A 16,921-nucleotide genomic window follows, 5' to 3' on the forward strand; every position below is an offset into this window, starting at 1 on the left:
CTTGGGTCTAAGCACCCTTATCTATACAATGGGGAAAAGGGCAGTACCTATTTTATCAGGTTAGCGTGAAGCTGAAATGTAATGGTCCCCAAAAGCAGGTGGAGCACTGCCTGGTACTGCATAGGGCATACACATTGTGCATGTTGTTAGCTATGATCACAACAGCTGTTCAGTTAACAATCATGTAGATGAACTTCATTTACATTATTACAGATTATTTCCCAGTCTTCAGAGATGTGTGCACCATTTTCAACCACTCACATGTCCTACAAAGCTAAGCCTAGCACTGAAAACTCAGTATTTCTTTCAAACATATATTCAATATGGCACTGTAGAATAAAACACCAGACAGTGTGTGAGCTGAGTATCCCTGCTTGAAGAGGAAAGTTTATACAAAACAGTAGATAACAAACATGGTGAAAATGCCGAAAGAAGACAGAGATCAACTGTCTGAGGTTATTAAACACAAATTATGAAAACTAAAAAGAAAAAAAAGAAGCCAGAGAGCAAGACCTCATCGTTGTCTAGAGTAATCGGGGAGTCTTCATAGAGATTAACTCTAGCTAACCTAGAATAGATAATTAATAGATTGAGTCTAGCTAAGCTAGGATTAATCACTATTTTTAATTTGCTAAGACTACTGCCCCACTCCATGAGAAGGGATAAGGAACAAATTCTCCTTTTCCTTCTGCCTGTCCTGCAGCTCAGCTGCAGCCAAGAGCCATGCTTCTTTTCCTCCTTTCACTCTGTGACATGGTCCTTGATGGATGGTGCCCTGGGGTCGCCTGGGCTTAGTGAGCACTTGGCACTGGAAAATAGTGGGCATTTTCCAAGCAACGGATGACTGCAAGCTGCCACCTCACCCCAGGCAACACTCTGCATTGCACATCAGCCCCAGGTCTTGTCCCATGAGATGCCCACACTCTCCTCCAGGCTGTGCTCACTGTGGCTCTGATGCTCCTCTCTGCCCTCCTGAGCCCCACCTTCTTTCCACACCCAGCTCCTCCATAAAATCTTCCGGCTACTCCAGTCCCAAAAGCCCAAGGCACTGAGCATATGAGGCACAATGGAGCATCAATTTACACAGCTCTGAACAAAACAGTCCCTTCAGAAGACTTTTTTTTTTGGAGATGGCGTCTTGCTCTGTCGCCCAGGCTGGAGTGCAATGGCGTGATCTCAGCTCACTGCAACCTCCGCCTCCGGGGTTCAAGCAAATCTCCTGTCTCAGCCTCCTGAGTAGCTGGGATTATAGGCAGGCGCCACCACGCCCAGCTAATTTTTGTATTTTTAGTAGAGACAGGATTTCACCATGTTGGTCAGGCTGGATTCCTGACCTCATGATCCATTCACCACGGCCTCCCAAAGTGCTAGGATTACAGGCATGAGCCCCGCCCCTTTCATCTTTTTAATGAGAGTAAAAGCCCCTTGGTGCAAGGGCCTTACAGCAGGGAAAACGTGCTGAGTACTTGACTGCCTGCTGACCCTCTCACGCCAATGTCCCCTCTGTGGTGGCTCCGCCACAAGAGGCAGCACAGTTCCAGGATCCAAGGGGGTCTTCATCACCAGGGAGGCTATCACCAGAGTCATAAGCAGCTGCTGGGCTGCCCATGACCGCGAGTGATCGGAAGCCTTTGGGCTGCAGGCTTCGCTGCTCACAGGCTCTCACTGCTAAAGCTGTAGCCAGACCCTGTGTCATAAAGGCAGAGTGGATGCCTCTGTGCTTTGGAAAAGGCATCTTGTGGCCTGCAAGCCACCTCCACAGGTGCTCTGTCCCTGACTTCAGCAACCGTGTTCCCCAGGCCAGCCACTGGCCTCTTCCCTCTGCTCAGCACTACCACAGGGTCAAATTCAGCCCATTGTACACACTGGGATGGCAGAGTGCTCAGGAGCATCTGGGACTCATAGATACCACATGGGCTATGGGACCAGCTGGGGGTCCCTCCTTCTTCCAGGACCTCCTACTATTTCCTCATGAAATACATATTTTTAATATATTTTAATGCACTTCAGGTTCTGGGATACATGTGCAAAATATGTAGGATTGTTACATAGGTACATACATGGCAATGTGGTTTGCTGCCTCCATCACCCCGTTACCTATAACTGTCATTTCTCCCCATGTTATGCCTCCTCAACCTCCCTACCCCGCACTGTCCCTCCCCTAGTCCCCCCCAACAGACCCCAGTGTGTGATGCTCCCCTCCCTGTGTCCATGTGTTCTCATTGTTCAACATTCGCCTATAAGTGAGAACATGCGGTGTTTGTTTTTCTGTTCTTGTGTCAGTTTGCCGAATGATGGTTTCCAGATTCATCCATGTCCCTACAAAGGACATGAACTCATCGTTTTTTATGGCTGCAGAGTATTCCATGGTGTATATGTGCCACATTTTCCTTGTCTAGTCTATCATCGATGGTCATTTGGGTTGGTTCCAGGATTTTGTTATTGTAAACAGCACTGCAATGAACATACGTGTACATGTGTCTTTATAATAAAACGATTTATAATCCTTTGGATATATACCCACTAATGGGATTGCTGGGTCAAATGGAATTTCTATTTCTAGGTCCTTGAGGAATCACCACACTGTCTTCCACAATGGTTGAACTAATTTACACTCCCACCTACAGTGTAAAAGTGTTCCTATTTCTCCACAACCTCTCCAGCATTTGTCGTCTCCAGATTTTTTAATGATCGCCATTCTAACTGGCGTGAGATGGTATCTCAATGTGGTTTTGATTTGCATTTCTCTAATGACCACGGATGATGAGCACTTTTTCATATGTTTGTTGGCCTCATGTATGTCTTCTTTTGAGAAGTGTCTGTTCATGTTCTTCACCTGCTTTTGAATGGATTTGTTTTTTTCTTGTAAATCTGTTTTAGTTTTTGTAGATTCTGGATATTAGCCCTTTGTTAGACAGGTAGATTACAAAAATTTTTTCCCATTCTGTTGGTTGCTGGTTCACTTTAATAATTGTTTCTTTTGCTGTGCAGAAGCTCTGGAGTTTAATTAGATCCCACATGTCTATTTTGGCTTTTGTTGCCAGTGCTTTTGGTGTTTTAGTCATGAAGTCCTTGCCTATGCCTATGGACTGGATGGTTTTGCCTAGGTTTTCTTCTAGGGTTTTTATGGTGTTAGGTCTTATGTTTAAGTCTTTAATCCATCTGGAGTTAATTTTAGTGTAAGGTGTCAGGAAGGGGTCCAATTTGTTTTCTGCACATGGCTAGCCAGTTTTCCCAACACCATTATTAAACAGGGAATCCTTTCCCCATTGCTCGTTCTTGTCAGGTTTGCCAAAGATCAGATGGTTGCAGATGTGTGGCGTTGCCTCCGAGCCCTCTGTTCTGTTCCTTTGGTCTATATCTCTTTTTTGGTATCAGTACTATGCTGTTTTGATTACTGTAGACTTGTAGTATAGTTTGAAGTCAGGTAGTGTAATGCCTCCAGCTTTGTTCTTTTTGCTAAGAATTGTCTTGGCTATGCGGGCTCTCTTTTGATTTCATATGAAGTTTAAGGTGGTTTTTTCCAATTCTGTGAAGAGGGTCATAGGTAGCTTGATTGAGATAGCATTTAATCTATAAATTACTTTTGGCATTATGGTCATTTTCACAATATTGATTCTTCCTAACCATGAACATGGAATGTTTTTCCATCTGTTTTGTGTCCTCTCTTATTTCCTTGAGCAGTGGTTTGTAGTTCTCCTTGAAGAGGTCCTTCACATCCTTTGATAGTTGTATTCCTAGGTATTTTATTCTCTTTGTTGGAATTCTGAATGGCAGTTCGTTCTTGATTTGGCTCCCTTTAAGTCTGTTATTGGTGTATAGGAATGCTTGTGATTTTTGCACATTGATTTTGTATCCCAAGACTTTGCTGAAGTTGCTTATCAGTTTCAGGATATTTTGGGCTGAGACAATGGGGTCTTCTAAATATACAATCATGTCGTCTGCAAATAGAGACAATTTGACTTCCTCCTTTCCTAACTGAATACCCTTTATTTCTTTTTCTTGCCTGATTGCTCTGGCTAGAACTTCCAATACTATATTGAACAGGAGTGGTGAGAGAGAGTATCCTTATCTAGTGCCAGATTTCAAAGGGAATACTTCCAGTTTTTGCCCATTCAGTATGATATTGGCTGTGGGTTTGTCGTAAGTAGCTTTTATTATTTTGAGATACGTTCCACTGATACCTAGTTTATTGAGAGTTTGTAGCATAAAGGGCTGTTGAATTTTGTTGAAGGCCTTCTCTGCATCTATTGAGACAATCATGTGGTTTTTGTCTTTGGTTCTGTTCATATTGTGGATTACGTTTATAGACTGGCGTATGTTGTACCAGCCTTGCAACCCTGGGATAAAGCCTACTTGATCGTGACGAATAAGCTTTTCGATGTGCTGTTGTAATTGGTTTGCCAATATTTTATTGAAGATTTTTGCATCTATGTAAATCATGGATATTGGCCTGATGTTTTTTTTTTTCTTGTTGAGACTCTGCCAGGTTCTGGTATCAGGATGATGTTAGTCTCATAAAATGATTTGGGAAGGATTCCCTCTTTTTGTATTATTTGAAATAGTTCCAGAAGCAGTGGTACCAGCTCCTCTTTGTATGTCTGGTATAATTCAGCTGTGAACCCATCTGGACCTGGGCTTTTTTTGGTTGGTAGGCTATTAATTGCTGCCTCAACTGCAGCCCTTCTTATTGGTCTATTCAGGGTTTTGACTTCTTCCTGGTTTAGGCCTGGGAGGGTGCAAGTGTCCAGGAATTTATCCATTTCTTTCAGGTTTACTGGTTTATGTGCATAGAGTTGTTTGTAGTCATCTCTGGTGTTGGTTTGTATTTCTGTGGAATCTGTGATGATATCCCCTTTATCCTTGCACCAGGAATTTACCCATTTCTTCCAGGTTTACTGGCTTGTGCGCATAGAGTTGTTTGTAGTAATCTCTGATGGTAGTTTGTATTCCTGTGGAATCTGTGGTGATATCCCCTTTGTTTTTTATTGCATCTATTTGATTATTTTTTTCTATTAATCTGGCTAGTGGCCTATTTTGTTGATCTTTTCAAAAAACCAGCTCCTGGATTTATTGATTTTTGAAAGGTTTTTTGTGTCTCTATCTCCTTCAGTTCTGCTCTGATCTTAGTTATTTCTTGTCTTCTGCTAGCTTTTGAGTTTTTTTGACCTTGCTTCTGTAGCTCGTTCAATTTCAACGATAGGGTGTTGATTTTAGATCTTTCGTTGCTTCTCATGTGGGCATTTATTGATACAAATTTTCCTGTAGACACTGCTTTAAATGTGTCCAAGAGATTCTGGTACAATGTGTCTTTGTTCTCCTTGGTTTCTAAGAACATCTTTATTTCTGCCTTCATTTCATTGTTTATCCAGTGAAACATTCAAGAGCCAGTTGTTCAGTTTCCATGAAGTTGTGCTGTTCTGAGTTAGCTTCTTAATCCTGAGTTCTAATTTGATTGCACTGTGATCTGAGAGACTCTTTGTTATGATTTCCATTCTTTTGCATTTGCTGAGGAGTGATTTACTTCCAATGATGTGGTCAATTTTAGAGTAGGTGTGATGTGGTGCTGAGAAGAATGTATATTCTGTGGATTTGGTGTGGAGAGTTCTGTAAATGTCTATTAGGTTTGCTTTGTCCAGATCTGAGTTCAAGTCCTGGACATCCTTGTTAATTTTCTGTCTTGTTGTTCTGTCTAATATTGACAGTGGAGTGTTAAAGTCTCCCACTATTATTGTGTGGGAGTCTAAGTCTATTTGTGGGTCTTTAAGAACTTGATTTATGTAACTGGGTGCTCCTGTATTGGGTGCATATATATTGAGGATCATTAGCTCTTCTTGTTGCATTGATCCTTTTACTATTATGTAATGCCCTTCTTTGTCTCTTTTGATCTTTGTTGGTTTAAAGTCTATTTTATTAGAGACCAGGATTGCAACTCCTGCTTTTTTTTTGCTCTCCATTTGCTTAGTAGATCTTCCTCCATCCCTTTATTTTGAGCCTATTTATGTCCTTGCATGTGAGATGGGTTTTCTGGATATAGCACACCAATGGGTTTTGACTTTTTATCCAATTTGTTAGTCTGTGTCTTTTGACTGGGGCATTTAGCAGCCCATTTACATTTAAGGTTAATATTGTTATGTGTGAATTTGATCCTGCCATTTTGATGCTAGCTGGTTGTTTTGCCCATTAGTTGACACAGTTAATTCATTGTGTTGATGCTTTTTACCATTTGGTATGTTTTTGGAGTGGCTAGTACTGGTTGTTCCTTTCTATGTTTAGTGCTTCTTTCAGGAGCTCTTGTAAGGCAGGCCTGGTGATGAAATCTCTAAGCAATTGCTTGTTTGTAAAGGATTTTATTTCTCCTTTGCTTATGAAGCTTAGTTTGGCTAGATATGAAATTCTAGGTTGAAAGTTATCTTCTTTAAGGATGTTGAATATTTGCCCCCACTCTATTCTGGCTTGTAGGGTTTCTGTCGAAAGATCCGCTGTGAGTCTGATGGGCTTCCCTTTGTGGGTAATGTGACCTTTCTCTCTGGCTGCACTTAGCATTTTTTCCTTCATTTCAACTCTAGTGAATCTGACAATTATGTGCCTTGGGGTTGCTCTTCTTGAGGAATATCTTTGTGGTGTTCTCTGTATTTCTTGGACTTGAATATTGGCCTGCCTTGCTAGGTTGGGGAAGTTCTCCTGGATAATATCCTGAAGAGTGTTTTCCAGCTTGGATTCATTCTCTCTGTAACATTCAGGTACAACTATCAAACATAAATTAGGTCTTTTCACGTAATTCCGTATTTCTTGGAGGCTTTGTTCATTTCTTTTCACTCCTTTTTTTTTCTGTAATCTTGCCTTCTCATTTTACTTCATTAAGTTGATCTTCAATCTCTGATATCCTTTCTTCTGCTTGGTCGATTCTCCTATTGAAACTTGTGTATACTTTGCGATGTTCTAGTGTTGTGTTTTTCAGCTCCATTAAGTCATTTATATTCTTCTCTAAGCTGTTTATTTTCATTAGCATTTTGTCAAGCCTTAAGGTTCTTAGTTTCTTTGCATTGGGTTAGAACATGTTCTTTTAGATCTGAGAAGTTTATTACCCACCTTCTGAAGCCTATTTCTGTCAATTCAATCAGACTCATTCTCCATTCAGTTTTGTTCCTTTGGTGGTGATGAGTTGTGTTCCCTTGGAGGAGGAGAGGTGTTCTGGTTTTGGGTGTTTTCATCCTTTTTGCACTGGTTTCTTCCCATCTTTGTGGACATATTGACCTATGGTCTTTGTAGTTGGTGACTTTCGGATGGGGTCTCTGAGTGGATGTCCTTTTTGTTGATGATGAAGTTATATCTTTCTGATTTTTAGTTTTCCTTCTAATAGGCCCCTCTGCTGTAGGCCTGCTGGAGGTCCACTCCAGACTCTGCTTGCCTGGGGGGTCACCTGTGGCAGTTACAGAATAGTAAGGGTTGCTGCCAGTTACTTCTTCTGTTATCTTCATCCCAGAAGGATACCCGCCAGATGTCAGCCTGAGCTCTCCTTTATAAGGTGACTTTTTGGCTATATGGGGGTCAGAGAGCTGCTTGAGGAGACAGTCTGTCCCTTATAGGAGATCAAGTACTGAGCTGTGAGCTCCATTGTTCTATTCAGAGCTGCTGGGCAGGTACGTTTAAGTCTGCTGCAGTGGAACTCATAACCGCCTTTTTTTCCCAGGTGCTCTGTCCTGGGAAGGTGGGGCTTTATTTATAAGTTTCTGACATGCTGCTGCCTTTTTTCAGAGCTGCCCTGCCCAGCAAGGAGGTAACCTAGTCACAGTCTGCCAGCAGAGGCATTGCTGAGCTGCCGTGGGCTCTGCCCAGCTGCTGTGTGAACTTCCTTGTGGTTTTGTTTATAGAGGTACAGTTAGAACAGCCTCGGTAATGGCAGTCTGCCTCTGTAATGGCAGTCTGCCTCTGTAATGGTGGACTGCCTCTGTAATGGCGGACTGCCTCAGTAATGGCTGAATGCCTCGGTAATGGTGGACACCCTTCCCCCAACACAGCTGGACCATCCTGAGTGGAACCTCGTGGCGCTTTTCAGCCTGGGAATCTCTTGGTCTATGGCCAGTAATAACTCATTTGGAAATGCAGTGTTCACTCACCCTCTGCATTGTTCTCACTGGGAACTGCACTCCAGAGCTGTTCCTATTTGGCCATCTTGGATTCCCTCCCCCCTCACCACCAATGGTATTAATAAAATGGGCAGAAGCTCATTGAGACCCCCTTCATTCCTTAAAACTACTGCTTCTCCTCCCCATTTGTCCCCTCCGTCTCTGCTCTATTATCCCCACATCATGCTTCCTCACCTCCAGGCATCCAGTTTGGGTCCTATTGAAGGGCCAGGCAATGGCTCACTGAGTGCTAGTCCCTGCCCCCACACAGCACAGCATGACTCCCTGAGGGCAGCGTTGGGGCACTGGTTTGCTCTTGGAGTCACCACACACCATGCCTAGAGCTGGTCCCCAGAAGGCACCTGGCACAGAGTTTTTTGAATTCAGCCTTAACATTCTTTCCTCTTCGTGACCAGCTCAGCAAATCCTTTCCCTTCCCCATGCCTGCTCTGTCCTCCTGTGATGGCAACACTGCCTTCCCTGTGGTCTGGGGCAAAGAGCAAGTCTGGAGGAGAAAAAAACTCAGTGTGGTCTCTGCTCTGCCACTAACAGCTAGTGTTACTTTGGGCAAGACACAGTCTCTCTGTACCTCATTTCTCTCATTTACTCAATGACAGTTCAACATATCTGCCCAAGTATAAAGCAGTGGTGGCTGTGTGACTATGTTAAAAATAAATAAATAAACAACAAGAACAACAACAGGAAAAATGCTGTTAGAAAAAGCTAACAGACACTATACAAAGAAGATATTGCCATCATCTTTCCCTGTTCACATACTCCGAGGGGACGTGTGAGGCCAGGCAGTTTTCTGTATTTCCTCCCAGCAACAGTAAAGAAAGCCTACTGCTGGGCACAGTGGCTCATGCCTGTAATCCCAGCACTTTGGGAGGCCGAGGCACGTGGATCACAAGGGTAGGAGTTCGAGACCACCCTGACCAACATGGTGAAACCCTGTCTCTAATAAAAATACAAAAATTAGGCGGGCAAAGTGGTGAGTGCCTGTAATCCCAGCTACTTGGGAGGCTGAGGCAGGAGAGTTGCTTGAGCCTGGGAGGCGGAGGTTGCAGTGAGCTGAGATTGCGCCACACACTCCGGCCTGAGCAATAGAGTGAGACCCTGTTTCAAAAAAAAAAAAGAAAAGAGAAAACCTACTGTCAAACACGTCTCTCAATCCACCTTACTGCATTCACTATTAGGTGACTAGGAATAGAAAACCAGCACTCCTTCTATTAAGTCTTGGAGGACCATAGCAAGGACAATTAGCATAGAAAAATCACCAAAGATTTAGAAGATCACAGTGCTGAAACTGAAGTTCATGCTTTTCTCTCCCAGTAGGATTAGCACACCCTGGAGCCTGCTGGATGCGAAGAGGGACTCCCACGGTGTTAGAACCAGCCATACCTCCACAATCACCCATGGATTTCTCCACGGGCTCCAAGCTCTCTACCTGCCTCCCCAGGCTTAGTAGCATCCTACAGTCACATCTCAGGACTCTGAGACCTGGGCTGGCCTTCGGGAAATCAGTGGCCAGGTCTGCCACTAAACTTTCCGAGGTTGTGACACTCGTCCCAGGCCACTGCCGCTCTGGATACTTTATCTCTCTTTTGCCTTTGCCCTGTCAGCATTTTCACAGAGCCACTGACAGCCACTTCTGTGGCATTGCCAGTTACTTGTAACAGACAATTCCTTAAGCATGGGGAACATGTCTTATTGTCATTCCACCTGTCCTAGCCCAGGCCTAGTAGGAGGTAGGATAGATGTTCCTTGAACGAAGGAAGCAGAGGAAAAAGACTTTTATACAAGCCAGGCTATCAAAGCATTTAATGTAGGACAGGAGTTCTCAACTGGAAGCAATTTTATCCCCAAGAGAACATTTGGCAATGTCTAAAAACATTTTTAGCTGGCACAATAGTGGGATGCTTGTAGCATCTAGTGGGTAGAGGCCAAGGATGCTTCTCAACATCCTGTGATGCACAGGACAGCACCTCTTGCCCCAACAAAGAATTCTCTGACCCAATGTGTTAATGCTGCTGAGGCTGAGCAACTCTGATGACAGGGAATGGGTGAAGAGACACAAACTTCCTTCTAGGATGATGCCACTAATAGCCGTAATCATATACATTTTACACTCTCATGAACAATTCCTATTATCTCCTCAGATTCTTTCATTGGGATATTTATTTTTTTGAGAGACAAAGTTGTGCTCTGTCACCCAGACTGGAGTACAGTGGCACAATCAGAGCTCGCTGCAGCCTTAAACTCCTAGGTTTAAGCAATTCTCCTGCCTCATCCTCTGGGGTAGCTGGGAGTATAGGCATGCATCACCATGCCCAGCTAATTTAAATATGTTTTTGCAGAGGTTGGGTTTCGCTGTGTTGCCCAGGCTGGTCTCAAAATCCCTGCCTCAAGTGATCCTCCTGCCTTGGCCTCTCAAAGCCTTACAATTAAAGGCATGAGCTGCCACACCAGGCCCTCACCAGAATTAACAGGTGAGAAAATGAGACACAGAGAATAAAAGGCTAGCTTGTGATTGGCCAAATCAGCAGTGAGCTCAAACTAGAATCCAGGTTCCATGACAAGGTCAGTATTCTTCCCACCTTTTCTCTGTAATGAGAGGAAGATTTTGCTTTTGAAGGCAAGGGAGGGTCTTAGAACAATGGGACCTCAGGACTAGAAAGTCCCAGCGCCTTCTCACTTGAGAGGGGAGACCCAGAAGAGTATCTGTCCCACTGCAGGGCCACGCTCTGATGAGGGAAGGGCCCAAGGCCAAATCTAGTCTGGCCAGGCTGGTATGGAGCCACCACCTCCTCTCCCCTGGGCCCTGCACACCACTCTGCTCTTCACACAGAATCTGAGTCTTTCATGCACGCTATGCTTCTAATAGTCTCTTCTCTTCTGAAGTCAACTGATGCCACCCGGGGGAATTCCTAAGCATGTCTCAGAGATTTGGAGGAAGGGAAGAGCGAGCAAGCAGCACACTGCAAAGAAAACTGGTCACATTCTGTCTCCCTAACCTTTTCCACATGGAGCCTGTCTGAATGGAATCCCAGCTTTATTCAATGGCGGGACTGTAGGAGGCAGTTCAGATATTCAGACTGAGAGTCAAAATTGCCAAAGTAAGTTATTTCACAAAGAAATTATACTAGGCCCAAAAGGGAAATAAATCCTGGGGAACAAAGATGGGAATAAGGTGCTCAGAAACCTTCTCTGGCCCGAGGGAACCGCATGCATGAAGGCCCAGGGTAATAGCTGAAGAGGCTGCAGAGGCTGAGAGAGAGGCTCATTTTTTTAAAGATTTGAGGTAGTATTTCAGGCAAGAAAAGAGGATCTGGAACAAGGTGAGTAAGGAAGAGAAAAGTCTTCATGGGACTCTGACATCGATTAGACACTGGGAAGTAAAGGAGATAAAAGAATCAAGGGTTAAACTGTGCTGTATGGTGGCCACTGGCACCTCTGGGTATCTGAAATCAATTAAAATGAAATAAAATTAAGAATTCAGCTCGTCAATCACACTAGACATGTATCAAGCACTCAACAGTCACGTGTGACAAGCGGCTCCCATGCTGGGTAAGTCAGATGACAGCACATACCCATCGTCATAGGGATTCCCCCTGCACCACAGGTTAGAGAGACTCTCAGGCTTCTAGTCTGAGAGATCAGATCTGGTGGGTGGATGAAGTATCAGGAAATGTTATGCCTCTTACTGCAACAGAGACCAATTAAAGAGGAAACCATTCTTGGGGAGTGGCAGGAGATGAAGAGTGTGGTCTCAGGCATGCAGATTGCAAGGTGGACAATGAAGCTCTAGTAGGCTTGCACAAACACTTGTCTGGAATTTAGCAGAAACCAAAGATGTACAAAGATCATAAAGAGGTCTATGGACTTGGGGCCCGGCGCAGTGGATCATGCCTATAATCCCAGCACTTTGAGAGGCCAAGGAGGGTGAATCACGAGGTCAGGAGTTCAAGACCAGCCTGACCAACATGGTGAAATCCCATCTCTATTAAAAATACAAAAAAATTAGTCAGACATGATAGTGCAGCCTGCAATCCCAGCTACTCAGGAGGCTGAGGCAGGAGAATCACTTCAACCCTGGAGGTTGCAGTGAGCTGAGATCGCACCACTGCACTCCAGCCTGGAGGACAGAGCAAGACTCAGTCTAAAAAACAAAAGAGTTCTACAGACTAGGGTGAGGTCAGCCACATGAGCATGGACAGAACTGGAACAAGGTTTCAAGGTGACAGTAGAAGCAAATGTTGGATCAGAGTGGGCTGAGGAGTGAGAAGGGGAGCAAGTGTAGATAATTCTGGAAGCTCAGCAGCAGAGGATAATGTGAGAAACAGGACCATGTGCATGTCCAATCGTTCGACACACCAAGCAAGGTCTTGATTCTTCAACACAAGAGAAGCCTTTCCTGATCACTCCAGCAATCTTTCCAAGTCTGAATTGGACACTTGCTGTGAGATGCACTCATGGCTACATTTAATGTTCTCTATTTGATTCAAGCATGCACATTCCTGACCACCACTGTAAGCTTCATGGGATCAGGGAACTGCATTTTTTCTCTTGAGTCCTCCTGGATGGCAGACAGGTGGCACTCAGCAAATGTCTGTCAGCCTGTCTGTAAACATGTAAGCTGTCTGGGAAGTGTAAGTCCAGTTAGTCATCATGCTGAAGGCCAGAGAGCCCCAGGCAAGGCCTGGCCCACCCTGTTCCACCGGAACCTCTGAGGCTGGGCTGGACAGGCTAATGCCCAGCAGGCACTTACTGGAAGGGGAGCTTCTCATCGTTGGGCTTGATGCAGCGCACATAGTGAGGTGTCGTGGCATTCAGGGTCTCCATGAGCAGATGCAGGGAGGTACGGAACTAGAGAGACAAAAGCCGGTGCTTGGTTATTTTTAACAACGTGTGGATATATAATAAAGAAAAGCTCATATGGGTGGTGGTAATTATTGTTACCATTATTACTATTATTATTAATCCAGAAGGACAGAAGAAGTTCAGGGACCTGGGGTAAGATTCCAGTTCTGACACTGCTCTCTTGCTGTGACCAGAATCAAGTCCTTCCTATAAAAGGGCTCCTCAAATTACATAGAGAGAGTCTGCCCCCTAATGTGCCTAACTCCCAGTGGTGTGGATCAAATAACATGAAAGGTGGGCAAATACTATATGAGACATTTGTTCACTGTGCCCTGGAAGCCTGCTATTCCCAAACCTGAGGGCCTGGGGCCTGACACCTGATGCCCCGGCATCCTGGAAATAATTTGTTATACTAAATGTCCAGAATGGCAAACCCATAGGAATAATGGACATTTAGTAGATGGTGGCTGCCAGGGACTTGGCAAGCATTCTCTTCTTTTCTCTCCAGAGACACACTGGGCATAACAGCCACAGAGACCCCACAGCAGGAAAAGTTGCTTTTAGTCTCCAGATTTAAAGCTTCCTTAAGCCTCTTCTTTAACATATAAATTCCAGGCCCTTTTGCCTCCTTCACTGGGTGTCTGTGGCCCTGTGGCACAGCCCACCACACGTGTTAATATACTTATGGGGGCTACGGGCAGCCCCTTCCCTCCTCCCTCTGTTAGTTCCCTGTGGTGAAGGTTTTGGAATTTCCTTCTTCTAAGGACACAAGATTGAGCTGCGTGGCTGAGGCTGCTGATGTCAAGGCTGCTGTGATAGCTTCCCTCCGACCCTGCTGCCATCCTTCATCTACAGAGAGCCCAGCCCTGCACGTGTGCCTTGGCCCACAGCTTTTGGTCCAGGGCTGACCTGGTGACCAACGGTTTTCTTGTGCTCCTTGTTGGAGACTTTCATGGGGGTTCTGGCAGAGCGGATGTTGATCTTCGAAGATGACCCCTTCCCAGGGGTGGTGGCAGGAACGGGGTCCTTGTTATCATGAAACAAATCAGCCACTAGTGGGAACTAGAAACAATCACAGAAAGAATGATGAAGGAGATCTCACCATACATGTTTCCTTTCAAAGCTTCTTTTCAATACATAGCTGAGAACTGAAAACACATGTCCACGCCAAAACCAGCCCACCAATGTGCACAGCAGTGTTACTCCCAAGAGCCACAAAATAGGAACAACCCAAACATCAACCGATGAATGGATAAACAAACGTGGTACACCCATACAATGGATAATTATTCAACATTATTAATATATTCAACAATATAAAGGAATGACCTTCTGATCCATGCCACAACATGGCCATACCTCGAATAAATTATACCAAGTGAAAGAAGCCAGACACAAATGATCATATAGTGTGTAATTCCATTTACATGAAATATCCAGGGAATAGAAAGTAAGTTATTGGTTGCCAGGAGTTGGGGAAGAAAGGGAAAGAACAAGAGAAAGGGGAAGAAGAGGGCGAAGGGGAGAAAGGGAGTGACTGCTAATGGGGACAGGATTTCTTTGTGGAGTAATAAAAATATTCCCAGACTTATAGTGGTGATGGTTGCATAAACTGGTGAATATACTGAAACCCAGTGAATTGTGTGCTTCAAAACAGTAAATTTTATAATGTATGAATGACAATTCAATTTTTTAAATGGTAGGAAAAATGGTAGTAGCTTTCCCACACCATCTTACTTGACCTTCACCTACAAAGACAGGCAGAACTTCATTTCCTTGTGGTGTGGGAGGAGGTGGCTATACTTTAATACAGCTACATTTTAAGTTCTATTTTTCTACATTATTGCATCCTGTCAAGTTAACTTCCCTGATACCTGTTTTCTCATAAGTAGAATAAGGATAAGCCTATGCTTGTTGTATGGGGTTGCTATGAGTACTAAATAAGAGGTTAATGTCTTTATCTGCAACAAGGTGAAGATGCAGGACTTGGACAAGGTGCTGGTGTCAGTGTCCCAGCCATCAAGACGTTCAGTCTGATAGGAACACAGTCCTGCCATCATCCCTTGGGAAAGTCAATGCTGGGGCTAGAATAAAGTATTATGTATTGCAAGGCTTTTATCACACTCCTGCAGGGGTGGGGGAAAGGAGGGAGGGAAAAGGAACACACAGGCCCCATTCACTATCCCTGAGCCACTTCCAATCTCAACAGAAAGGAGGCTAAATGCTAGTGCCTCAGATGCTAGGCTCTGCTCCTTCTCACCTACCCTGTGCCCTCTTCCTTCAACCCCCATTTAAATACATGGCCCCCTCTCCTGCCACTGTGTCTAGTTCTCCACTAGAATTCCCTAGTCTCGTGTCTGAGGGATCCCTGATCGGATCCCACTCACCCCTCTCAGACAATACCTTGCAAAGCCATCCAGCTGGTCATGTTGCTATTCCACAGGTGCCATGCTCACTACGCCTGCCTCTATACCTTTGCTTACTGTGCTATTCTTACCTGAAATGCCCCCACCCCTTTCTCTTCTGTACTTATCCTGAGAGGCCCCTCTCTCAAGGTTGAGCCCTGCCCCTCCTGTGACCCTCTCCCAGAGCATCCATCACTCCTGTCTGTGTCTCCCACAGGCTCTGTGATGCCCTTGGACCCATGCCCTCCGAGGTCTATGCTGAGTCCCGAGCTCTACACTTGCCAAGACTTCCCTTTCTATAGAGGGCTGAGGAGAGAAGTGAATGACAGAATTCACGTAAGCATGTAGAAGAGTGCCCAGCATATAGGGCTCAGACATTATCTAGTTTTATTACTTTTACTAGGGGTTAGATACACGAATGATCTTTCTAAACCATGTAAGTACAGATGCTTAAGAAAGTTGTATTTTTGGTCTGAAGAAGAAACAACAGAGAATTTTAGATGTGGAACAACTGTAAAGATCAACTTTCACCTCCATTGGCAGGTGAGGATACAGGAGCTTGGGGAGAAGAGACATACTGGAATCCTGTGCCAATCTGTGTTCCCTTTACCACCAAACACAGTGGCCAGCACCAGCTCCCAAAGGGCTGCTAGTCAATGGCTGAGGGGCTAGAACCTCGGCCTCTGGATGTCCAGGTTGGAGCTTATTTCAATACATAAATATAGCCTTGTCATTTACACCTGCAATATCAAGAAGGCGGAAATATTTAAGGGCTTCAGACATAGTCTTGACTTCTGAGGTACTTGCAATAACAATTAAATACATAAGGTAATACTTCCATGAAACACTTCTCTAGCTGCCATCATCTCCTAAGACTCGTAGGAGATTTAGGCTAAGGCAAGCTACCTACTGAAGACACAACATCATCTTCATGTATGGCTACAGGTCCGATATAGCAGTGACAGCTCATGCTCTGGTGATGCTCTGCACTGCTGAGACCTTCAATAAATTAAGTTCCAGTTAAACGGAGTATTTACTGAGCACCTACAAATACTTTCATACCAAGAACATTATACCAAGAACTTGGAAAGAAAGAATCACGTAAGAATCGGTCGAAAATTCACAAAATAATTCACTATTCTAGGTGTATTCAAAAAGTCCTAGCGGCATATCAAAACAAGGCAACACATATGAGCTTTTTCACATGACAGTCTACAGTGGGCCCCGGCTCATCTCCCTCCTGAAGTCAGAGACACATGACAGTGCAGAGTCTTGATGTCACATTAGCATATTACAGTGTCCAGAGTAGCAAGATGGTGCTGGTGGCACGCTAGAACTGTTCTCAGAAACTGTCAGATTCAGGTGACTTAGCACACTCAAAGGCAGTTTCCGCAAACTTATTAGGCACCTTTATGTTGGAGTTGCAGGGTGATGGGACTTGGGGAATAAAACACATGGTGACCATCCCATTCCCATGGGGCTTCTTGCAACCTGACCTCACTTAAGGCCAGCAGAAGACCATCAGCA

At 44.5% G+C, this 16,921-nt stretch overlaps 1 protein-coding gene across 2 annotated transcripts in view; it reads right to left on the reverse strand.

Annotated features, from left to right (window-relative positions):
• MYO5B (myosin VB) overlaps window positions 1-16,921 on the reverse strand; it is a 390,244-nt gene that overhangs the window by 98,793 nt on the left and 274,530 nt on the right. For both annotated transcript variants that reach the window (XM_032259434.1, XM_032259433.1), the window contains exons 15-16: window positions 13,899-14,051; window positions 12,898-12,995 (exon numbers count right to left, since the gene is read on the reverse strand). In XM_032259434.1, coding sequence (XP_032115325.1) covers window positions 12,898-12,995; window positions 13,899-14,051 — 251 coding nt within the window. The remainder of the gene's footprint in view (window positions 1-12,897; window positions 12,996-13,898; window positions 14,052-16,921) is intronic.

This window comes from Sapajus apella, unplaced genomic scaffold, assembly GCF_009761245.1.
Source record: "Sapajus apella isolate SASKATOON/1434 unplaced genomic scaffold, GSC_monkey_1.0 scaffold109, whole genome shotgun sequence".
Classification (NCBI taxonomy): domain Eukaryota; kingdom Metazoa; phylum Chordata; class Mammalia; order Primates; family Cebidae; genus Sapajus; species Sapajus apella.